Raw genomic sequence first — 24868 nt, 5'->3', positions numbered from 1 at the left:
CTGAATTAATGAGAAAGCCTTAGAGAGTAGAGCAGCAGGGGACAGGCTCTCCCTGGTGTACACAAATCAGGGTCACCATGGAAAGTCTGTGTGCCCAAGAGCAGCACAGAAATGTCACTCATGTTGTGACGTTACAGGAGAGGTTGGGTCCCTGGGAACCATGTTTGCCATTTTGTGAGATTTCCTAGACGGAGCCCGGAAAACCTTCCTAGAGTAATGAGCCAAGTGGATTTTAAATTATCTTGGACCAGGGGTGGCATTTCCCACAGAAAATCTTGGGATTTGGGAGTTCCCGTCGTGGAGCAGTGGTTAACGAATCCGACTAGGAACCATGAGGTTGCAGGTTCGATCCCAGCCCTTGCTCAATGGGTTAACGATCCGGCGTTGCCGTGACCTGTGGTGTAGGTTGCAGACTTGGCTCAGATCCCACACTGCTGTGGCTCTGGTGTAGGCCGGTGACTACAGCTCTGATTCGACCCCTAACCTGGGAACCTCCATATGCTGTGGGAGCGGCCCTAGAAAAGGCAAAAAGACAAAAAACAAAGCAAAACAAAAAAAAACACAATATTATCATTTTCCAGCTAAGGAAACTGAGGATCCGAAAGATTATATATAACGTGCCCAAGATGCACAGCTGGTTAGCAGATCAGAGAACTCAGATTTAGGTCTGTTTGACTCCAGTATCTGCCCTCTATGCTCTGCTCCGAAATCACAGCAGACTTCCCCCTTTAAAGTTCCCATCTCCCAAAGCAGTAGGACAAGCTTTTCCTCTTTCATCCTAAAGCCCTGCTCAAAAGTCTGGAGCCCCAATCTCAGCCCTTCCATTAACTTATTACAGTAACTCCAAGCCACTTCCTCAAAATGCCCTGTATCTTATTTCTCCATCTTTAAGGGGCTCTTCCTGGGATAGATCATGATGGGAAAGATATAAAAAAGAATGTATATATATGTATAACTGAGTCACTTTGCTATACAGCCAGAAATGGCCTAACACTGTAAATCAGCTATACTTTAATGTAAAAATATTTAATACTAAAATGGGGCCATCATAGCAGCCCATCACTACTAGATCCCGTGGGAAGCAAAAACAAGAGTATTCCAGCTATACTCTGGCTTCCTCAATTTGGGGAAAGCTTAACCAAAGGGTTTTAGAACCCGTTTGGTTCGCGTTTGTGACCCACATCCTGAAGGTCTGTCTGTTGAGATATTTATACTTTTCTTTTTAAATTTCCATTGGAAAGGGTTGATACTGGATCCGCTCAAGATCTATAGTTGCAGTTACTTGGCGACCCATATTGATCAGAAGGTACAGACAAGGTAGATCTGGGCAGGAGGGTTCCAGGAAGTTGGTGGGTGTGAATGGTCAGATTACCTGGACACGCATAGGAAGTTTCCCCGTATTCTGTGCAACTTCCTGTATGTTCACAGAGTTGGCTGGGGGTAGGGGGAAGAACGGGTTTGCTGACACCTGAATTTTGAGAGATAAGGAAGCTTGAGAATCCGACTGGGCGGCACATGGTAGTCGGAACTGCAAATCAAAGCTTTGTTGTTAAAAGGGAAGTGATGGCTGGCTTTTTAATGGGTTTTTCCCAGCTAAACACAGAAACCGATCTTCATGACACTTGACTGCTTCTATCATGATAGCAAATGAGAGACAAAGAGTTTGTTCTCCGGGGACATTTACTCCGAACACTTCATTATCCCAGTTGAGGGGAGCTAGGTGGGCAGAAAATGTTCTCTCATTGGGCCGAATGGTGAGGGCAAGGGACTGCCATATGTCACAATAAACTAGAAGACAATAAGGTCAAAAGAAGGGCCATCGTCATTTTGACCCCTTTCCCAGGAAAGACACTGAGATGGTGTAAACCTCCCCCAGAGCTCCAAGCACACAACCACCCGTTTTTCGTGGGTGGCCCAGCGTGTGTTGAAAACCCTGGATGTAAGAGGCAGCCTCGATGCTCAGCAGCCTGACTTGGATCAGCCACCTCTGGAGGTTCAGCCCTCAGCCAGCAAAGGGATTTGATCCTGAGCTGCTGGCCCTCCCCACCCCCACCCCCACCCATGCTGAAATTCCCCTCTTCCTCCTAATCGTCTTTTAAAGGTGGGAAAGGAAGGTGAATTTGCTTGGAAGCTCCTTCACAAATTCCCTGTTCTTTCTGAAAGGTTGTCTTTAATCTCCTGGTCGCCAACCCCAGCACTGGAGCTGCCTGATTCTGAGAACCCTAAGCCTCCAGAGGGGCTAGCTTTTTACTACCGGGAACAGGCTTCCTGCCTTCCCAGAAGGAAAAGTTTGAACACCATCACCAGACGACAGGGTCTCACAGGTGTTCTCATTCAAGGTATACGACACCCAGGACCCCCCCCCCCCACTTGAGTATCAGTATTTCACAGATGATGAACCTCAGGCGTGGTGGGAGAGGGGGCCGGTAAGGGAGTGTCCTCTGCCCTAGGAACTATAGGCCTGTGAGCGACCCATGCTAAAAAGCCCCTTCCCCTCTTCTTCTGCAGATCTGGGCCAGCCTGGAGGGTCTGGGTGTGCCTCCCGCATCCTTCTTTCACCCTGACGCCTCAGGGCGGTGCAGGTGAAACTCCGATAGCGTTGAAAGGTTCTCAGCTTCCTTCCTGGGCCAGGCAGGAGTGGAAAAAAACCTCCTTTCCCTCAGTGGTTTTGTGGGCACCTTCCCAACTTGGCATGGAAGACGGCTGCCGGCTGCTGTGACCTCGAGTCTGCAGAGCGCCATCCCTGACCCCAGGAACCGCTGTGTCCTGGATCTGCAGAAAAAAAGCAGAAATCAGTAGGCCCGGAGGACAGGCGGCTCCAACTATCCATCTAACTGCAGGCCGAGCTTTGCTTTCACTGCCAGAAAGGAGGCCCTGCGATACTAGTTTTGCCGCCAAAGCCGAGGTGCTTGGATATTCTGGGTGTAAGCCAGAGGGCCCAGTGGCTCAGGCGTCCAGCTCCCCGGCGGCTTGGCTAGGCTGGGTGCGGTGCAGCCCGGGGCTCGGGGAGCTCAATTTTGGCTACTCCCTCTGGCCATAAATTAGTCGGTGCCTCCTCCCCGCTTGCTCCGGGGCCAGCAGTTCTGCAAATCTAAACAGCCAGACCCGGCTGGTGAGAGCCTGGGGTCCGCAGAGCGGTAACTCAGGTAGAGCTTACGTGGAGCCCCTGCGATCCACAACCTAACACGCCCCCCTTCCCCCGGGTCTCCGCGTCCGTCCCCCTGCGGTCAGTTTCTCCTCCGCGCGCGGTTGACTTTCCCGGCCCACGGCCTGCGTCGCTCGGGGAGGCTCGGAGGATCTCTGCTCTCCGCATTCTCCTCCATCTCCTTCTTCCAAGAGCACCCCAACTTCCTCTAGCTCTCACCTGAACCCCGAAGCACAGTTTCTTCTCTGCGGACTAAAGGCGGACTCGCAGCTTGGTGGAAAAGTCCCGGAGCCTTCCACACTAGGCTGCAAACGACTTGTTTAACAAGTCCAAAGTTCAGCTAAAGTCTGGCTGCTAAACACAACCGGTGCAAGAAGGCCTTCAGCCCCCCGGGGTGAGTACAATGGACCCTGGCAGCCCCGCTCCCGGCCGGGTCTCCAGCTCTCCAGGTCTGCCTCTCGGGTTCTCCCTCATTCGGTTTTCCCCCCTCCCCACGCCATTTGCATCTTGCCGAAAGCCAGGCCCTCCCCACTAATTTGCATATCTTATATGGCCTAATGGTGGCGATCATGGCAAGTTAGAAGTTTTCTGACTCCTCTCGGAGGAGACTCCGGGACCCCGGGGAGTAACAGGTGTCTGGAGGCTAAAGGGTGGAGGGGGTTCCTGGACTTGGGGTTCGCCTGTGAAACTCCCCTCCACCCTCCTCACCGGCACCCACCCACCCACCCCCTCACCCCCTTCTTTTTCTGTCCTTGGAAAATGGTGTCCAAGCTCACGTCGCTCCAACAAGAACTCCTGAGCGCCCTGCTGAGCTCCGGGGTCACCAAGGAGGTGCTGGTCCAGGCCTTGGAGGAGTTGCTGCCATCCCCGAGTTTCGGGGTGAAGCTGGAGACGCTGCCCCTGTCCCCTGGGAGCGGGACTGAGCCGGACACCAAGCCGGTCTTCCACACTCTCACCAACGGCCACGCCAAGGGCCGCTTGTCCGGGGACGAGGGCTCCGAGGACGGGGACGACTATGACACCCCTCCGATCCTCAAGGAGCTGCAAGCGCTCAACACCGAGGAGGCGGCGGAGCAGCGGGCGGAGGTGGACCGGATGCTCAGGTAGGCGCGGACCCAGGTGCGGAGTGTGCGCCCGAGTCCCTTGAGCCCTGGGCCTTGTGCCTGAACGACACTGCGCCCGACCACTCTTGCCAAGCCTGTTTCCCACCAGAGAAGTCCCCCGGGGGGCGCTCCGCTTCTCTCGCAACACCTGGACCCCTCCCAGTCCTTCAACCGGACGACCCGAGCCCCGAGGCTTCATGATCCCCTGCCCAGGCCAGTGCCCGGGACCGGCGGGGCCTCCCGGGCGGGCTGGGGCTCGGCCTGGGAGAACCCGAGCTGTGGAGCCCTTTGCCCGGAGGTTTGCCCATGCCGCTGAAGGTGCGAGTAGGTGCAGTGAAATCGCAGCGATTCTCAGGGCCCGCCTCAGCCCCAGGCCAAGCATTTCTCCTTGGTGCCTCTTGTGTGGTCCGGGAAGACAGAGGCTGGCTTCAGGCACAGCGTCCTGCCACTCTTTGCAGAGGGCCAGGGGGCACACAGGCCGGGGTCCTGGGGGGCGAGTTCTCTGGCAGGCACTCCCATCTGCAGCGCCCGAGTCAGGCCCCAGGATTACCCGGAATCCCCAAAGCCGGTTTAGATTTGCGAAAGGAAATGTGTGTGCACGTTGCGGGGTCAGAGTGGACCTGCAAGGGGCAAAAGAAACCACGTTTCAAAGCAGAGAGAGGGGTAAATGCGGCTAAGACCCCAGTTCGCAGCGGATTTGGTCGGAGAAAAGAGGGCGTATCCGGATCTCGCCGCCGACACCCCGGCGTCCCCGGGGAATCCAGGCAGGCTGGCCGGTGGTCTATCTCCTGGTCGCGGGACGTTTGCTAAGCCTTCCCGACCGGCCTAGGCCTTTGACAGCTGGTTACTAATTATCCAAGGAGCCGAGCGATTCCCTAAGACCGCACATCCCTCCCGGCCCCTCCGCTTGAGGACCGAGTCCCTCGCTTGGCCTCAGACGCTTCAGCGCCGCGGTCTCAAGGCAGGGCCAGCAGCAAAGTCGTGCCCGGGCAGCCTCAGTCGCTCGCCGGTAGTGGCAGTTTGGGATGGGATATGACCTTGCATTTGAATTTGCTACCTGGGGACCTGGCAGCTTACTCTTCAGCAAAAACAGTCAGGGGAATTTCTAGATTTTTTTTCTAATTTCCCAAAAGTATTTTGCTGCCGTTCGTAGGTTTGAGGTTCCTCCCTCGCGGTTTCCCCCCGTAGCGGCGGTTTCTCCTGTGCCGGATTAGGGTGCAGGAAGGTGAGAGGGGTCAGAAGAGGGGCGGCTGGGGCACCAGAGGGGCGGGGAGGGTGACCGAGGCCCCGCAGCCCCGCCGACCTCTCGCCGCCCGCCACCCAGGCCCCTGGGGCCTAGGCCCATCGCCAGGCCGCAGGCGCCCGCTTCCCAGAGGGGTTTTGGAAGGACCTGGGAGGCCCGGAGGCGACCTGGGGCGCCCCTCGCCACCCAGCCCCGGGCCGGGCTGGACGCGGCAGAGATGTAATATAAACTGCAGCACGTGGAGTTAGGGTGTTATTAATTTATTTCTATAAATCATCAACAGAAAGATACACAAAAAGTCGTGATTAGGTTGAACAGAGAGGCGGGTTATTCATTGGTGAAGTTGTAAACGCGGCTTCGAGGGGGAAGGAAAGAAGGACGCGGGGCTCCTCGCGGCTCCGGGCGCACAAGCACCGCGTTGCGGAACCCTCCAGGCCGAGCCCCGCGCCCGACACTGCAGGCCCCGGCGGGCGGAGAGCCAGGCCCAGCCCCGGGTCCTGGACCCCAGCGCTTTTCGCGGCGCAGAGACGCCGGCTGCTGGGGGCAGGAGCGAGGCTGGGGGGCCCGGGACCGCCGCTGGGGGCGGCTGGGGGGAATTTCAGGACAGACCCCTTTCCCCAGCGGGTGCTGCCTTCCCTTCCGCACCTTCGGGAGTGGGCGACTTGATTAAAGTAATTTTTCAAGAAATCGCTGGCGGTCCCCTGGGTCAACGCACAGTCGGCTTCCAAGGTCCAGATGCACGCACACCCTTTTTTGGCCCACCCTGCTCCCCTAAGGTGGAAAGAAAACACGGGGCAAGTCACTTTGGGGAGCGCCCAGCCGCTCTTTCCATCTCCTAGAAGAGAAAGCGAGAAAGGAAGGTCGCGGGTAATGTGGTGCCCGTCGCGGCCCTGGCCCTAAGCTAGCGTTCGGTGGCGGCTTTTGGAAAGTCGGTTGCTCCCCCGAGAAGCCAGCTGAGGTTTCTTAAGAAGCGTGGCGATCTGAGCCGGGTACAGGGCTTCTCTGTTCGTGGGCGGCCGAGGCATTGTTTGGGAAGGAGCGTCCTGGGCCGGCCGGACGCCGGGGTCCGGCGCTTGACACCTGCTCCGGCAGCACAATACCGGCTCGCGCTTCTCCCGATCTGTTTATCAGGGTTGAGGACCTGTAATCGCCGGCTGTATTTTCAAATTTAAAAAACGAACTACCTCCGGGCTCTTGAATCCGTGAGAATTCTGTGATCAGAGCTGTAAAGGTGTAACTACGCCATCTTACCCCCAACTCTAGTCCCTTAATGCGGACTGAAATATTTGATGTTGTTTATAGGGTTTTCCTGGGCTTTTTTTTTTTTTTTTTTTTTTTTAACCTTCCCAGTGGTTAAGCTAATTCACTCTTTTTTTTACGGAATCCTTCACTGTTAGATACACTATTTTGTTAGGCTTCTTAGACGCACCAAATGAACACAAGCAAAGAAATTTAAACAAAACCAGAAAACTCAATCTGTCAAAGTAGCATGAACTTTTAAAATCCAAATCCTTTTGTTAACTTTCGGAGCTATCGTTCACATCCGTTGAAAGTGTTTTTCTACCTAAAAATATCTGTGGACATATTCACCAGAAATAAGGTTTTAAATGAATGCTGATATTTACACGAGTATGTTCAAAATGTTACATTAGTTTCCTCTTACTCAAGGTGAATTTTCCATGTTTGAAACCGGGACACAATTCCTCATTTTTTGTTCCTGTTGTTACTTTATTTTGTTGTATTACTTGGAAGTACCTTTAGAAATACTTGAGAAATATGCTAAGCTATATAAAATTAAACTTAAAAGTTTGCATTTCTCAAAAACATCTCTGTCAAAGCCTGTTTTCATGAATTTAATATCAGACTTGCTAGAATGATCATGACTTTTCAAATGCTTACAAAAACCTCAGTTTAATTGCTAGATTTTTAAAAATTCATTAAACAAAATTATTTCTTTGTCATATAGACATCGTTTAAAAATAAATCAGTTATTTCATATGCAACCCTGTATCTGTTTTGGCTTCTGCTTTATAGCATTTTTTATTGTTACCTCTGAAAGCAATTTTTCTCATTTTTTTCATGTTCTATCAGACTGTTTTATACATCAACATACATTAAAGGAATGCTGGGGGTTTTAAGTTAAATACACAGCTGCATTAAACAAATAGTATATGCGGATTATTGCCTCTTGAAAACTTTTGTTCTGTACTGGGCTCAGTTTTCTTAGTTTTTGTTTTCAATTTTATCTCTTAACTTTTAAGCCACCTATTCAATAACCAAGAAGAGATACTGGCAGTGTTGAAAATATTTGGAATAAATTCAAAGGCACTAGTACATTGTTCTAAAGAAGCTTTGTGCATTACCTGTGTTTATGAGAAATGAAAAGTGTTAAGTTCTTATCCCAAGCTTGAAATCTGTGAGAAAGATGAACTTGTAGATACTTTTACCCTAGCAGCGGAGAAATGTAAGAATCCAGGAACACAGGGCATTTGGAAGTGTTACAGTCTTATTCAGAAATTGAAATTATTCCTCCCCCATTTGGTCTTATTTGGGAGGCGGGGCTGCGAAGGATTTTTTTTTTTTTTTTTTTTTAACTTACTTCACCTCAGTGCCACAACTCTTCAGCCCCAGGGAGGTACATCCCTGTAGTTCTTAAATTTTTTCTGATACACGGAAACCTGTGAAACTTTTAGCTAAGAAGTCCTCCTTGCTTCTTGGGAAGTAGACACAAATGTTTTACTCCCTTTTTATGAGACAGGAAGCTGAGACACCCATTCAGAGGGACAATAAAGTGGGAGCGGTCCAGGTGAAGTTAGAGACGGCCGCTGCCCCCTAACCTTGCAAGGGTCCGCCAGCCCAGCCCCAAGCTAATGGCATCTCTCTCTCCAGTGAGCCTCTTGCCCCGTAAGTCTCTCACACTGCAGGAAAGTGACGGAAAGCAAAAGAAAACAGGAACTTTTCTTTCCGCTTTGCACGTGAGAATCCCAGGAAGTCATGCTCCTCTTTGCCTTCCTCATCTCAGCTGAAAGGGATGGGTGTCCTAGAGAGGAGCTGTCATCTCCTCTTCGTTTAGGTTCGATTTCGGCCTCACCTGTGCATAACTTGGGCCGGAGGAGAAATAGATGAAAGTCAGAGTTTGAGACAGAGTTTAGGTCCAACCCCTAGAAAGAAAATATTTCTCCCCGACATCTCCCACCAGTATCCTAACCATGTGCTTCTCTGTCCAGCGAGGACCCTTGGAGGGCTGCCAAAATGATCAAGGGCTACATGCAGCAGCACAACATCCCCCAGAGGGAGGTGGTCGACGTCACCGGCCTCAACCAGTCCCACCTCTCCCAGCATCTCAACAAGGGCACCCCCATGAAGACCCAGAAGCGCGCCGCCCTGTACACCTGGTACGTCCGAAAGCAACGGGAGATCCTCCGACGTAAGTGCTTTAATCCTGCCTCTGCCTCAACCAGGAGTGACCTTTGCCCTAACGCTGACCCCCCGGGGATGCCTCAGTTTCCTCTTCATCCAGGTCTGCGTAGCCCTTGGCAAATATAAGGAAGCAGGCAGGTGGGTTTGGCCTTCCGAGAGCGACTGGCTTGTATCATTTTCTTTTCCCACAATCCCTCAGTCCCCAAGCAGCTGGTCTGACAAGCCCTTTGGTGTGGGCATCATCGCACCGTGAATGTCTTGGTCCCTGTGTCCTACATCTTCCTCTTTGAAATCTAATAGGTAACCACGGGCTATGGTCCCCGAAGTAAGCCCAGCAGCTCCCCTTGATGCATGACCATGGATCAGAGTTTCCATGGAAGACATTTAGTATCGATCAATAATACTGATCACTATTATTGTGATTTTTCTTCCCCTCTGGAAAGAGCATAAGAAATAGAAGGCATTTGTATGCACGGATACATTCAGACCCTGACGCTGCTGTTTGAGAGGGAAGGGTAGAAGGGGCAGCTGAGACGATTTAAGACAAATTCAGACTCCCGTTTGCCAAAATAAGTAGAGTTCTGAGACTTCAGCTGGTAAGCCTGAGGAAGAAGCTGCTTCTGGCAAAAACAAGACACAAGTAAAAGTGTCTGCCTTTGGAATTCTGCCCGATTCATTCTTTTCATTCCCAATCTCATCCCCAAATTTCCTTTCTGTCTCTAGATTCCTTCTGCTTGATAATACTGAGAGGTTTTTGTTTTGAGGTCTGGGGAAGTTTGAACTGCTTTTGAATGACAAGGGTATTGTGACCTACAGATTCTATTTTAGGAAAGTAAACTTTTCCATTACACTTTCATTATTTCGATCCAGCCCTTTTTCGAGGAAAATTTTATATGAATCTTTGCTCTTCCCACGCCCTGTCCTCTGGCCGTGGGCTTCTCCGGCTTTGTCAAGAGATGAGTTTCCACCACTTCCTGGGTTGGGGTTTTTTTACCTTCTCAGTGGATGGCCACTTTTAAAAATCCACTCTTGTTTTGTGTCACACACTGTCCCGAAGTGGTTGTTTCAGTGATTATTGTCTCAGTGTCTGTGGGCAGGAAAGGCCTTCAAGGTGAAAGGAAGGGGTTTAGGGGTTCTTCTCATATTGTGGCGATTTGCTCTTTTATTGGAATCATGAGCTGGATGGGTTAGAAGAAGCAAAGTGAGGGCTCTTTGCTACTGAGGGCAAGAGACCCCTTTTAAGACTCTGGTTTGATCTGCCATCCCTGGAGACTAGGTCTTTAAGAATTTGTGTGTCTGACATGAAGCAACCCCCTGTAATTCCTGGAAAGCTCCAGAAAATGTTCAGGAGCCGGAGCCTCCAAAGGCCAGAGAACCCTAGGACCCACCCTCATTCCAATCCAAGTTTCATGCAGCATCTCCAGTGTGAGCTGCCTGTCTGTGTTCCATGGCATTTTCCTCAGGAAAGAGAGGGAAGCAGGGAAGGCCAGCTGGAAGCGTCTAAAAATACAGAAGTCCCAGAAAGTTTCTGAGAAGGGTCATTTTGCAAAAATGTATAGCAGTCTCTGTAAGGGATTTCTAAATTTTGTTACTATTGTTTTAAAGTCCCGTGAGACATAACGCTTAAGAAGCATCCCTTCATTCTGTAACTATTCTGTGAGCATCCTTGAGGTGCCAAGCACTTGCTGGGCTGTGAGATACGCAGGTCCTTTTCTCCAGGGACTTACAATCTAATGGAGGAAATGAGGTGTTTGAATGAACAATGACTGTGGCTTTCCAAGAGCTGTTAAAAAGGTACACACAAGAGGCAGCAGAGGAATTGCTAAGTTGCCTGGAGACATCACAGAGGGCTTCCTAGAAGAGGTGACATTTGAACCAGTTCTTGAAGGATGGATATAAGACATACAAGCGTGGGGAGAAAATTAGCAAGGGAAATGAATAAAAGAGGGACACCAGTGAACACAGTGGGTGGTAGGCAAAAGGGCAGGGAGCATAAACAAGACACATGGTAACAAATTTTCCTGAGAAACTAAAAATAATAAACGGTAACACTCACGAGCCCATCTACACAGATAGAATCTCCTGCTCCAAGCTGGCTCCTGAGCCTCTAAAGAGATTGCTGAAGGCAACTTCCCCAGGTTAATTTGTATGGACAGTGAGCATTTTCTGTCTCCCCCTGCCCGCCTTGCACACACCCCTGCCTCATTAATCTGGAAGGAAGTGGGGGAGAGTTGGTGGTAGATGGAGGAGGTATAGGAATCTAGTTCCTCAAAAATCGAGCAGCTAGGGTCTTGAGGTGGGTAGCTTCTGGATGGTTCTGAGCACTTCCCAGGGAGTCAGCCTGGCTGACCCTTGCAATGCGGGGCTCTGAACACCACACAGGCTGCTGCCCCCTCAAAGGGCAGCCCCCAGGCTGTGGGCAGCTGTGGGACTGTCTCACACCCACCACAGACAGGACTCTGGGTGTCAGTTCTGTTACCCTCCCCGCCCCCACCTGCGTCCGATTGGAGGGTTTCATGGGTGTGTCGTTTGGGGGTTGCTTTTAGCAAGAGGGGATGCCTAGGCTACTGGTTATGAATGGAGCCTCTATGGGCTGGGCATCCCAGCTCCCTCCCCAGGTCCATGCGACTTTAACCTGTCTGATCCTCAGTTTCTTCCTCTGTGTGATGGAGAGAACAATGCTTCTTTCCTGGAGAGGCTGTGAGAATTAGATGAAGGGGTATGTTCAGAGGACTTTGCATGATCCCTCACCACAGAAATGGCTCCGTCAATATTCACTGTGGTGACAGCTGTTCACACTAAATGAGGAAGCTCATATGGATCCTGGGTCCTTGGGATTATCCATCCTGGCTTCAACTACACCCAGGGTGACTCTGCAGAGCCAAAGGGAGGAGAGGAGACGCGGAGACAGATGCCCACTGAGCAAGGGATGTCTTCTCCCCCTCTGATGGTTGCTAAAGTCACTGCACTCAGCTGGCTGCTGTGAAGACCGAATCATACAGGAAGTGTAAAAGCACTTTGAGAAATATAACCTCAGTGGAAATTCAGGGCATCGTCGTCATTAGCTTCACCACCATCATCATCATTCCTTCTGATTGGGGCAGATGTTCTCAAAGACTATAGAATGTCCTTAGGTCTGCACCCGGTCCCATTCCACAGGCAGGGAAGCCGAGGGACCAGGAATTAAGGAACTTGGCTGGGGCTCTGCCTGATCCCATTGAGTCAGCGACATCCTGCCAGCACCTTTGGCAGAGACACACTCAATTATCTTAAGGAATTGTTGGGCATCAGTGAAAACAGAGTCCTGAGTGGCCTGAGAACAGTCCCAAGTGGGCGGGGCCCAAATCAAAGGCCCCAGTGACACATTCGGACCATCAACCCAGGAGATAGCTTATTCACTTGGCTGGTCAGCAACTGGTTAAACAAAGCCCAGCACTACCTGCCGCTGGGGTCCTAAGTCCAGGCAGGTTAGGGGCCCCCTGCTCCTTGTGATGGACCCAGAGGACATGGACCCTTAGGTGGTAGTAAGTTCCTCGTGGCTGGAGGTGGGTGGGCTGGAAGGCCACGTGGTAGGGTGTGGTGGAGGGGATTCAAGCACTCAGTGGTGGCCTGACTTTGGACCTTGAGGCTTTTCTGAGGCCTCCAGGAGGGACTTCAGGCCCCGAGAAAGAAAAACATCAAGGTCCAGAACACGAGGATCAGGAGTTAGGAAATGAATCTGTTATGTGTCCTTGCTCAGCAGGGTGCTTGGCCTCTATGCTTGTTCATCTGTAAAATGGAATTAAGCAGCCCGATGGGCCCTGCTTCATGCAGATGTGATGAAGAGGACAACGAGGCTGCCTCTTCTATAAGTAAATATCAAATCGCAGTGCCACCCAGAGGCTAGGGGATCATCACAGGGCAGCCTGGCATCTTTCTTTCATTCATTCAACCAGAATATATTGAGGGTCACAGTGCACCTGGGTCCTGGGAATTAGACTGACAGGGGGCATCGTGCTGTTTACATGTGCCTTTCTCCAACTCATTGAGAGCCCTTCCTAGGACGACACACAGACACACACACACACAGACACACACACACCCCATTACCTTTGAAATTATCTGAACTCTAAAGAGCTGCTTCTTTTTCTGATGCAAAGATCCAGGTATATTTATTTCAAAACAACAATCCAAAAGTTTGGGATTTGGGGTTTTTCAAAGAGCATAACATTATAAAGTTGATAGCTCGGATCTATGAGAAGCATGGGGGTGGGGATGTGAAGAGAGCTATTTACAGCCTCTGAACATTTTGTCTACGTGCAAATTGTACTTTTGAGCCTTTTTCCCCCAGACCCAAGACTTGGTTGAGCTCATCTCCTTGGCATCAAAACACAGGAGTTCAGGATTCAGAGCGTTGCTTCATGTCTGAGCGCCACTGAGCCAATGAAAAAAATCATAATAATAATAAATTGTCCTCAAAACAATGGTCGGCCACATTTGACCTCCTCCAAAGAAAGAAAGGGGTGGCTTTGGTGGAGCCAACAGAGGTGGGCAGCGTGGGGCCTCTCGTTGAGCCTGCGCCCCGAGCCCCGAGCCCCACACGCAGTGACAGCAGATCCCAAAGCTTAGGGGAGAGGAACAGAGGTGTTTTTGTCCGTCGGTCTGTCTGTCTGTCTGTCTGCTGAGTGAAGGCTACAGACCCTATCAAATCTACTCCTTTCTCTTTTCAGAATTCAACCAGACAGTCCAGAGTTCTGGAAATTTGACAGACAAAAGCAGTCAGGATCAGCTGCTGTTTCTCTTTCCAGAGTTCAGTCAACAGAGCCAGGGGCCTGGGCAGTCCGATGACGCCTGCTCTGAGCCCACCAACAAGAAGATGCGTCGCAACCGGTTCAAATGGGGGCCCGCGTCCCAGCAAATCTTGTACCAGGCCTACGACCGGCAAAAGAACCCCAGCAAGGAAGAGAGGGAGGCCTTAGTGGAGGAATGCAACAGGTAACACCACCAGAAGCTCACCCGAGCAGGCGGGCAAGCACATGGACCCCAGCTCCATCCCCTCCATCCTGGAATATTGACACACTAGTTTTCCAGATAAGTGTGGCTAATTCAGGTTTCCCAAAGCATGTTCCGTGGAACCCTCAATTCAAGTCATTAGTAAATGAGTTTGAGAAACATCATCTGCATCCTTCCTCTTAGGGAGTCATGATGCACCTTAATGTGTTCAAGGCTCTAAGAAGTCCTGCAGCCAAGAAACCCTCTTCACATTGCTGAATGGGTTGTTAACAATGGGACGTTTTCCTGTGGCATACCCTTAGGAACTATCAATCCAGGGAATGCTGGAGAATGCTGGTCTAAAACAGAATGCCCACAAAGGGAGAATCATGTGTTTGACCTCCCCACAGACCAGAGAAAAGCTGCCCCTTAGCCACAGACTGGCTTTGGCCTTGACCAAATGTTGTGTATTCCTAGGTTGGGAGGGAAACTTAGCAGGAGAGCAAGAATTGGTCAGATCTTCCATCCACTGTGCCCACACTGATGAGAGTTTTCTGTTTGTATCCTAATAATGACATAACATTTTAAAGAAAATGATTAGAAATCTTCCAGATATCTTTTTGCCTCATACCTACCCCATCTGCCCTGACTCCAACCTTGACGTTCTAAAAAAATCTGCTCTTTGCCCTAGTTAAGACCTGTGGGTTCTCTCCGTCTCTGGGCTGGACTGGCTCTGGCAGTGGGAGGATGCAGCCAGGGAGGTCAGGCTGGGGACTGGGGAGGCAAAAGGGTCCACCTGTACGTGTCCCGGGTCCTCAGCTATGCTCTAGCCACCTGCTGATGAGGAGGACCCCCCCCCCAGGATCCAGGGGCATCTAAGAATCTCGCTCATGCCTGGTACTGGGGTTTCATCAGCAAGATGAACCTAGAGACCAGCTATGTGTGGTCTCCTTTACACCTCAGCCTGCCCCTTGGAGGGGATTCCTGCTGTGTGGACATGGAATCTGACTTCCTTGGAACCCTTGAGGGGCATCCAAACCCCGGAAAACAAGACGTCCTCTCAGAATGCTTTGGAGGGGCTCAGACAGAGCCCACGAGGGAGTTGCCTTTTGTAGGGTGGGAAGAAGAGCCACATCAGAAGGTGTCAGGAGGCCCACCTGGACTTTCCCCCCAAGCTGCCTGCCCCCCGGCTTCCTCTCTTTTTCGGAAGCTGCATCCGAGGCTGAGTCCCTAACTTAAGGGGCCCCGAGCCTGCCCTGTACCTGTGTTCCCGCCCCACTCGAGCCATCTCATCAGACAATGATATGAGCCAGGACAGGCCTTTCCTCAGGACCCGCTTCCCCTCACTCTGTCACTGGCCTCTTCACACGCCTCGCCAAGGCCCCCGTGATTGTGTCTGGGGGCCACACGCCAGCAGGCCTCCCCCTGGCCGCCCTCGCTCACTGTCTCCCCTCCCTCCTGTTCTCAGAGCAGAGTGTTTGCAGCGAGGCGTCTCCCCGTCCAAAGCCCACGGCCTGGGCTCCAACCTGGTCACTGAGGTCCGCGTCTACAACTGGTTTGCGAACCGCAGGAAGGAGGAGGCGTTCCGGCAGAAGCTGGCCATGGACGCCTACAGCTCCAACCAGACGCACAGCCTGAACACCCTGCTCTCGCACAGCTCCCCCCACCACCAGCCCAGCACCTCGCCTCCCAACAAGCTGCCAGGTAGGCAGGCCCTGGCCCCTGACCCTCCACCTGCTCCCCACGGGTCTCAGGATTTCTCAGAGGAGGAAGTGTTTGGGGATGGCCCTAGGGCCGGTCTCCTGTTGCTGGAACATTCTCGTGAAAACGGCATGTGGCTGTGGTCAGGTTTCCTCTGAATCCTGGGGGGGCCTCCAGGGAGCCCTTCTCTAGGCTCCATTCTTCTGCCTGTGTGGCTGCTGACTCAGCGTGTCAGGGTCCCCACCAGAGCAGACTGAGAAGGCTGCTTTGCTGGTGTGCCAGGTCCACCCTGCAGGCCAAGAGGTCGCTTCCTCCTCCTGGTCCAGGTGCGTCCCCAGGGCTCTGTCCAGCTGCAGCAGGAGGAGCCCAGGGGCCTCTGGGGAAGGACCACTCAGCTCGTTGGCATCTGTGCTCCGTCAGAGTCAGGGCGAGGTCGGTCACTTGAAATCTTGGCAGTGATGAGTTGGCCCAAATTGCTCAAGCATCTGCTGTGTGCTGCTGCCTGCCAGGCCTTGGCCTGGATGAGGGTGCCTTGCTGTGGGGTGTGGGCTTGTTGGGATGGAACCCCACACTTTCCTGGTGCTGAGGGCTGTGTCAGGCCTAGGCTGGGGGGTGAGAGTGTGCATCTCCTCGTGGAGCTTAGTCCTTCCAGGAAAAGCTGGCTTCCCCAAAGAGACGTGCTTATGGAGGTGGGTTTGGTGCCTGTGTAGACAAAATGTGACATCTGGGGAAAGGTTTGCAGAAGGACTGACAGCCAAGCACCATTTCTAACTCGGGGGTGGGGGGTGGTTCAGAAACTGCTTCTCCCCGTGTGCTGGGTGCCCTTCTGATGGGGGCAGTCTGAGATCTGGAAGCTGACTTAAGGGCTGGGGCAACAGGCTCAGAGCCACCAACTGGGCAGCCTCTGAGCATCCATTCCATGCCGTGCCCTGCCCCCTGCCAGCATGACCTCTTCAAGTATCTCTGGGGACCTGCTCCCACAGAAGGGAAGGGCTCGGCCAAGCAGGAAGAAGGTTCAGAGAAACCTTCAGAGAGGCGGAGAACCCTCCAGATGCATGCCGGCCTGGTGGCCGAGGGATGTAGCCCCCTTTGCAGAAATTCACAGCAGCGGCTGAGCAGGGTTGGGGCACCTGCCTGTTGCAGTCCTAATCCAGGGAGCTGGGCCTGGGAGCCGCGGGGGGTGTGGCTGGGGCAAGGGGCGTTATTGAGAAGACAATGGCCATTGTGCTGGGACCTGTGATCTCCACACCAAAGTCAGGGAGCCTGCCAGCCAAACAAAGGCCCAGCAGCTTTCTGACAAGCTGGGGTTGTGGTGAGGTCACCACGGGGTCGTTGGCTTAGGCGTTCTGTGTAGTGACAGGAGACCCAGAGAGGCAGAACTGGAGGAGTCGGAGCAGGTCCTAGGCACTTGGGCAGGGGCGCAGGGAACTCAGCCCAGAGGCCCTATGATCAGACTGAGAAGTAGATTCTCTGGGGTCCCTGGAAGTTGCCACCTTTTAAAAAATCATGGGCCCTAAAAACACAAAAAATAATAATAATCATGGGGAGTTCCTGTTGTGACTCAGCTCTCACGAACCTGACTAGTATCCATGAGGACGCAGGTTCAATCCCTGGACCCCGGTGGCTGTGGCTGTGGTGTGGGCCGGCTGCTGCAGCTCTGATTTTTCTGATTTTAGCCTGGGAAGTTTCATAGGCTGCAGGTATGGCCCTAAAAAGGAAAAAAAAAAAAAAAAAAAATTCATGGCATGTTAGAACAGGGAGGAACTTGGAAGAAGGAAACTGAGTCCCAGAAAGAAGTGGGGACTCAGAGCTCCATGGGGCGGGGGTAGCAGAGCAGGGCCTGGAACCCAGTGCTGACAGGGTTGAGTGATGAATAAGACCTGCATCTCCGCCTGCGGAGGGGAGAGGGGGCTGGTATCATCCAGTTGGGAAAACTCATCTTGCTGGTGTGGAGTCCCCGGAACCCACTGGGGAGCGAAGTGATCTTTGGGGGGGAGGGTGCCGTCTTTCTAGGGATAAATTGCTATTTATGGAGCAATAATTATGGGCCACCGTATATTTCCTGTAGCTACCTTCCCCTCCCCCTTAATTTTCACTCAAGGTTCATCTAGATAGTCCTTGTCTGGAGTTCCCATTGTGGTACAGCGGAAACAAATCCGACTAGGAACCATGAGGTTGCAGGTTCAATCCCTGGCCTTGCTCGGTGGGTTAAGGATCCAGTGTTGCCGTGAGCTGTGGTCGCAGGAGCGGCTTGGGTCCCACGTTGCTGTGGCTGTGGTATAGGCCGGCAGCTGGAGCTCCGATTGGACCCCTAGCCTGGGAACCTCCATATGCCGCGAGTGCAGCCCTCAAAAGACAAAAAAAAAAAAAAAAAAAAAAAAAAAGGATAGTCCTTGTCCACACCTACCCAGGGACAGATTCTCCGGACTTAGTTTTGAATCCTGTTTCTAGCCGGCCAGGTTAATTCCCGTACCTACGGCATGGCTGATTCATGGAACTTCTCGGAGTCTGAACTTCCTGTCTGTGACCTGGAGAGGCAGTACCTACCTCATAGGGTCTGCATGAGGATTGAGTGAGAGGGTATGGAGACACCACCGTTCCCAACAGACCGTCACTACCCTCATCGTTATTATCATCGCCAAGGGCTAAACCGGCGGTGGTGGGAAGAGTGACAGGCAGCAGAAATCTCTTTCCTTTTCCATTTCACACACTGGGGGCCTTGTTCCTAAGAGGCAGTGAATGTGTTCTGGCCCTGGGTCTGGGGTGCAGGACGCAGGGATGGGGCAGCGCGTGGGCTGTGACGGGCTCCTGGGGAGCGATCCCCAGGGGGCCACCCAGACATCTGGCAAAGCACAGTGCCCAGGAAAGGTGTGGTCTGCCCTTCTCACCATATACCACCCATTGGGGGGCCCCACCATGAGCTACAATCTCTAACCAAGCCCCAGACCTGCGGGATACGGAAAGAGCCCTGCGGTGGCCGAGGAGAAACCGACATCCCGAGTTAGCACGAGCAGCCTCTAAGGCTGAGCTGGGGAGAGAGGGCCCCACCCCTCAGTGCCCCACCGGGTCCCCTGTCCCCTCCAAACACCAGCCTCTGAGCTGAGAGGACAGGATGCACCTTGGAGGCAAATCCTTCCCTGGGGCCCCGTTCCTGGAGAGGAGAGCATCCCGTGTGTACCTGAGCCCCTGGCCGCCCAGCCACGCTTACAGCGCTGTGGCCCACTTGCCCACGGTGACCACAGAGTGACCCTGGTCCTGGAATGTCCGGCACAATAGGAGTGGCAGGAGGAGCCCTTCGCCTCTGTCAGCGGCTGATTGGTTACAAGGTGCCCCGCAAACACACAGTCAGCAGAATCAGCTGTTTGCAGCGTTTGCCCCTCCCGGCTTTACAATCACACGCCAGCATGCAGCCCGGGGTTGTCATGGCTTTGTCCCCCTCATGCATGCTTAATTGACAATTAAGTTGGGGCTTTGAACCAGCCTGGCTGCCGCTGACGGGCCTTCATCTTTCCAGTGAGTGTCATAGGGGCATCCTTTGTTTGCTCTCTCGGGGGCCTGGAGTTACTGTAGAGGGCTGCAGGCAGCCATTTATCTTCAGCCGGGAAGGCCTTCATCTGCACCCCCACCCCACCCCATCCCAGCTCTCGCCAGCAGGAGCTGTCCCTGGTTATAGGCCCCGTGACAGCCCATTCTGAGGCCATTGAGCAGGCCCGGAGTGATGGCCCCGACCTCCATTCTGGAGCGGAATCAAGAGAAAGGCCCCCCAAAGGTCAGGGAGCAGGGCTGCGGCAAGGAAGCGGACTGGTTGGAGACTGGTGCCTGTATTGATCGGCCCGAGGAGGAGGAGGAGGAAGCTGGCGTGGGATGGAAGTGCGGCTAGTCTTGGCCCAGGCCCTGGGGATCGGCCATGTGATCTGTGGTGGCCTCGCATACTGTCCCCTTGGCTTCAGTCTGCGGCAGACGCACCCAGCCGCCTGGTGATGGCAAGGGAGGGGAGAGGTCTTCCCCAGCCTTCGCTCACCCTATGGCTCCCCTCTTGTAGCATCTTTCAAGAAGGATTCCAGGACTCATTGTCCTGGAAGGAAAATGAGGCCTAGAGGTGAGAACAGGCCCTCCCAAGATAATCTGGGACACCCTGAGCCACACAGCCTCTGTGCCCAAGAGGAGAGGTTTATTTCTGTGGCTCTTTACTCCTCGCTTCCTTCAAATTCCGTCCCTCCCTCTCCAAGGTCCGGGGATGTGCTGGTCCCCATGGTCAGACCCGAGCTTGAGAACCAGCGAATCCTGCCTCCTGCCTCCCCCCTCTTCCCCTTTCATAGCTTCTCCTAACTTGCCGTCAGAAATCTAACCTGGGTCTTAGACCAACCCAACCCTGGGCGAAGATATCCCAGTGGCTGCTGTGGTTTTCTCTGATGCTGAAATCTGTAGGACCCAAGGAAATCTCAGACATGCCCACTGGCAGGGTTGTCACTACATTTGAGTCATCGTAACAGCTAGTGCAGCTTGAACGCTTCCTGGGTACCAGGCCCTGGGCTGAGTACATGCAGCACCTAATTTAATTCTCACACGGAGTTCCCTGGTGGCTCAGCAGGTTAGGGACCTGGCATGGGCACTGCTGTGGTGTGGATTTGATCCCTGGCTCGAGAATTTCCACATGCCACAGGCGTGGCCAAATGAAAAAAAATGGTTTAACCTTCACAACTGTGTAGGGTAGAAATCATCCATATCCTTACCCCCTTTTTACAGTCGAGGAAGGTGAGATATTTAGAATATAAGTGACTTGCCAAGTTCATATAGTTCACAAGTGGCAGGAACAGGTTTTGAGCTGTTAGCCCCTCACCTCTCTGTTTAACACAGATGCTGAGAGCTTTCAGGCATGGAAACCAACACAAACACACCCACACACCCACACACCCACACACACACACACACACCCCCAATCCTCCCCCAGTTCCATCTTCTCCCACATTCTTACTGTTCCCTTTCTGAATGACAAGGAGGCTTTGGGAGAACAGGGCCAGGGCCAAGGAGGTGGGATCAGGGTAGGGGTCTCCCAGTCTGGCTAGTTTACTGCTTCCCCTCCCCCCGCAACCCTGTCCCCCACCAACTGTTGCCCCTGCCCAGGATGGATTCCGTGCCCTGCCCAGGGAAGAAATCAGAGCCCCCTCTTTGCCGACCCCATCCCCATCTGGGTGGGCATTTGAACTGCCCTCGCAGTCGGCCCTGTCTGGGGCACTAAATGCCTTAACAACTTAATGGGGCTTCTGAGACAGGGCCTGCACCTGAGCTCACCTCTGGAGCCCCGCCCCCTCCCTGGGCAGCAGACGAGGGAGGGGGTTTATGAAGCCGTTGTAAAAATATTCATCTCTGCAGCTAAGGTCCCCGTGGTAAAGAAGCCCCACTGTCCCTAAGGAGGACATGCTTTTAGTTCAGAGGAGAAATAAATCCTGCCTTGAGGGGTCTGCTATCTTAGCAAACGCATTTATCCCCACTTGGAGTGCCGTGGTGACCAGGGCTCCAATGGCCTCCTGGTAGGGACTTTATCTGACTGCCATGTTATCTGTTGAATTCGAAGGTCATTTTATCTTGCGGGTACCACCCCATCGGCTGCCACTAGATTGGGGAAGACAATCAGGATATTAATGAGATTAAGAGGCCCAGCCTTCAGAGCATTCTGTTGGCAGCCTCCCCCTGATAGCGGACCAGCCCTGGTCTGCATACAAAGAAACCCGGCTGCCCGGGCTGGTGGGGCTCCAGCCTCCTCACAAAGGGGCCGAGGAGATACTGGAGTCGTATCGCTGGAGGCAGCCCTACCTGCCATGCCTAATCCCCCAGAAGGACCCTTAGAGAATTCAAGGACTCCTTGCTGCTTCCCGTGGGCTCTGAGAAGGAGGGAAGCTGCCAGCCAGCACAGGGCCCCAGCCTGCAGGTTATGGGAGAAGTGTCCTTGGAGTCTGTTTGTTGAAGGTTGGATGGAATCTGACAAGAACTGGGAGAGAATTAAGCACCAGGGTTGCAGAGAGAGAGGCAGAGAGCTTGCAAGGATCTCTGACGCTCTTTGATGGGAAGCCACAGATCACAAACAAACGGGGATGGGGGGGAATATATATATAAAAAATATGTATACTGATATATATATATATCAGGGTTAAATGAGATATGTGAATCATAGTCCCCAAATAAAATCAAATGCATTCAGTCATGGTTATCGTTCTGGCCGTTCATAAGAACTCTGGTATAGGGGTTATCACACGTTCAGCAGAGAGCCTGATAGTGAGTCTTTTAGGCTTTTGAGCCCATACTGTCTCTGGCACAGCCGCTCAACTCTGCCTTTGGAGAACGAAGCAGCCCTGGACCGTATGTGAAGGAATGAATGTGGCTGTCTTCTAATTAACTTTATTGATGGGGATTGAAATTTGAATTTCCCCTGATTTTTCACATATCACAAAATATTCTTTTTTTATGTTTAAAAACTATTCAAACATGTAAAAGCCATTCTGAGCACCTGGGTCATTACCAAAACAGGCTGCTCGGGTCTACAGACCACGGTTTGCTGACCCCTGCTCTAGAACACTGCTGCCTAAACCTCGCCACACTTAGAATCAACTGGGGGACTTCTAAAAATCCCAGTGCCTAGGCTGTGCTGTAGATGTCTGACCATCAACAGAGACATTTAGGATACACTAAAGAGGAGTCCCCCTCGCGGCGCAGCGGAAACAAATCCGACTAGGAACTGCGTGGTTGCGGGTTCAATCCCTGGCCTTGCTCAGTGTGTTAAGGAACTGGCATGGCTGTGAGCGGTGGCGTGGATCACATATGAGGCTCGGATCCTGCATTGCTGTGGCTGTGGCGTAGGCTGGCAGCTGTAGCTCTGATTTGATGCCTAGGCTGGGAATCTCCACATGCCATGGGTGTGGCCCTAAAAAGCAAAAAAAAAAAAAGTACACTAAAGATACTCTAGGGACATGCTCTTATAAATCCAATGGGCGTAGCCACAAAATCAGGGCCTGTGGAGGCTTCCAACCTCAACTTGGCCACTTCTCAGCTGTGTGACCCTGGGCACGTCTCTGGGATCTCTGAGCCTCTGTTTCTCAGTCCGTAACATGGAGGTACCCACTCATTCAGATGCTGGGAGGGTTAAATGAGATAATATGTGGAAAACGCCCTGGATGTAGCAGGCGCTCATCAGTGGTACCCACTACCATTCTTTTTCAGAGCCTTGTTGTTTTGGTGTCCTTCTCCTCTTCCCCCCTGTCTCTCTTGGAGGTTTCTTTCGATCCTGACATTGAGAGAATTCGAGTAGTTCCACTAGATACTCATCTTGGTATTTGCAATAGACTTAGACTGGCTTCTGGTAGCACATTGAGTCTGAGGCCAGCTTTCCTTCTTCCAGGAAGAACGGCGCTGTGACATTCACGAGGCATTTCCAGGGTCGTATCCCATGCCCTGGGCTTTCAGTGCAAATAGACTAAAAGTGAGAGAAAGCCGGGCAAACCATGGATGGCACAGGGTGAGAGGATGGTCATGACCTCGTAGCACAAGGTCAGGTACATTAGATGACCCTGGATTTCCTGAATCTAACATTTCTCTGGTTTAATTAAAGGAGGCGTGAGTACTCCGGCTCATTGGTAATTAGCCCTGGGAACCTGCCAGTGACAGGGAGGGTGGATCTTCCCTGGTGGAGGCCAAAACTGAGAAGCTTGATGGCCTTTGTTCTTAGGAAGGAAGCCCCCCCAAAACTTCAGACAAAAGAGCAGTAAGAAGGGGTGGGTGGCACAATTCTGGCAGTGAACTTGGGAAACCTCAGGGGCTCCCGAGGGCTGAATTTCCGGAAGTGACGTTCCTCTATTGGTGAGCAGCCTTCTGCTTAAGATACCTCCCCACTCCCCTGTGCTCCGGCTTCAGCAGCCCCATCCAGGGCACACCTGCGCAGGTGCAGCCGCTGAGGAGTCAATGGGCAGGGCTCAGCCTCTCATGCACTCTCAGGACCCGAACCCTGCATGTCCCTCCCAAGATGGAGACATAGCCTGCAGACGATCTTTAGTGTTTGTGACTTTCCCAAGGGGAGGCCCACATGCCCCGGGCCAGCCAGTCACGGCAGTCGCTTGTCAGACCACACCCAGACCCATGTGTCTGGGTAGCAAGATGTAGCGCCCAGAACAAGCTTGGGCTTGAATGGTGGTTCTGTCCTCCTCCAGTGGTGTGGCCTCCAATGAGTTACTTCGTGTTTTTGAGCCTCAGTTTCTTCATCCATAAAATAGGAGTGATAATATCTCTCTCTCTGACTAGTGTGAGGCCAAAACAGTGAAACAGGCCCAGTGCCCCACACAGTGCCTGACCCAGAAGGGGTGATGGATTGACTCGGGAACCCTCAGGGCATCGAGAGAAAGGAAGGGCTTTGGTTTCCCCCTGGGTTCTTGACAAGGCTGTGGTTTGCAGTTTCACCCTGGAAGAGGTCCCCTTTGCAGGAACCCTGCTTGTCACTTGAGACATCAGGAACAGTGACACCCAGGTATTGGCAAGATCTGCGGTTCTTAAATCTTCCCAGGCCACATGAAAGGCACCTGGAAGAGTTTCCACTGTGGCTGAGCGGGTTACAAACCCAACCAGTATCCATGAGGATGTGAGTTCAATCCCTGGCCTTGCTCAGTGGGTTAAGGATCCGGCATTGCCGTGAGCTGTGGTATAGGTTGCAGATGCAGCTCAGATCCTGTGTTGCCCTGACTGTGGTATAGGCTGGCAGCTGCAGCTCTGATTCAACCCCTAGCCTGGGAACTTCCATGCGCTTCAGGCGCAGCCTTTAAAAAAAAAAAAAAAAAAAAGGAAAGAAAAAAAGAGAAGGAAAGGCACCTCTAGAGCGCATTAAAATAGCCATGTCTCAGGAGTTCCCTGGTGGCCTCGTAGTTAAGGATCTGGCATTGTCACTGCTGTGGCTTAGGTCACTGTTGTGGCGATGGTTTGATCCCTGGCCGGGGAACTTCTGCATGTTGCAGGCATGGCCAAAAAAAAAAAAAAAATACTCGTGTCTCTCCCATCCACACCTTTTAGAAGCAGAATTTGGAACAAGGGATCTGGCCTGGGAATTTCCAACAAAACTCCCTAAGTGATGTGGAGGCACCGTCAGGGCTTGACATCACTAGGCCCATTGGCACAAGGCTAGCATCTGAAAGGGCTGGCCAAGTCCCGAGGGTGCCCTGCTGAGGGGAGGCAGCTGGGGTGAAGGCCCTGGACGAGGATTCAGGATCCCTGATGCACTCACGTGCAGGGGTGACCTTGGGCAAGTCA

General features: G+C 52.6%; 1 protein-coding gene and 2 long non-coding RNA genes across 7 annotated transcripts in view; 2 read left to right on the top strand and 1 right to left on the bottom strand.

Moving 5' to 3' along the window:
- Positions 1-2593, top strand: part of LOC110256042 — a 67606-nt gene extending 65013 nt beyond the window's left edge. The window contains exon 3 of the long non-coding RNA XR_002337219.1: positions 2509-2593. This is a non-coding gene — a long non-coding RNA (uncharacterized LOC110256042). The remainder of the gene's footprint in view (positions 1-2508) is intronic.
- On the bottom strand, positions 1543-3639 carry LOC110256041. Its single transcript, XR_002337218.1, has 2 exons — positions 3365-3639; positions 1543-2772 (listed from the first exon to the last, which is right to left on the bottom strand). It is a non-coding gene; the product is annotated as an uncharacterized LOC110256041 (long non-coding RNA).
- Positions 3454-24868, top strand: part of HNF1B (HNF1 homeobox B) — a 58513-nt gene continuing 37098 nt past the window's right edge. For 2 of the 5 annotated variants that reach the window (XM_021066207.1, XM_021066205.1), the window contains exons 1-4: positions 3695-4248; positions 8719-8918; positions 13699-13885; positions 15351-15586. In XM_021066207.1, the coding sequence (XP_020921866.1) occupies positions 3905-4248; positions 8719-8918; positions 13699-13885; positions 15351-15586 (967 nt within the window). In that variant the 5' untranslated portion in view covers positions 3695-3904. 5 annotated transcript variants of the gene reach the window in all.

Source organism: Sus scrofa, chromosome 12 (assembly GCF_000003025.6).
Source record: "Sus scrofa isolate TJ Tabasco breed Duroc chromosome 12, Sscrofa11.1, whole genome shotgun sequence".
Taxonomy (NCBI): Eukaryota; Metazoa; Chordata; class Mammalia; order Artiodactyla; family Suidae; genus Sus; species Sus scrofa.
Note: the sequence above shows the minus strand (reverse complement) of the source record. Positions and strands in the feature narration are given on the sequence as shown.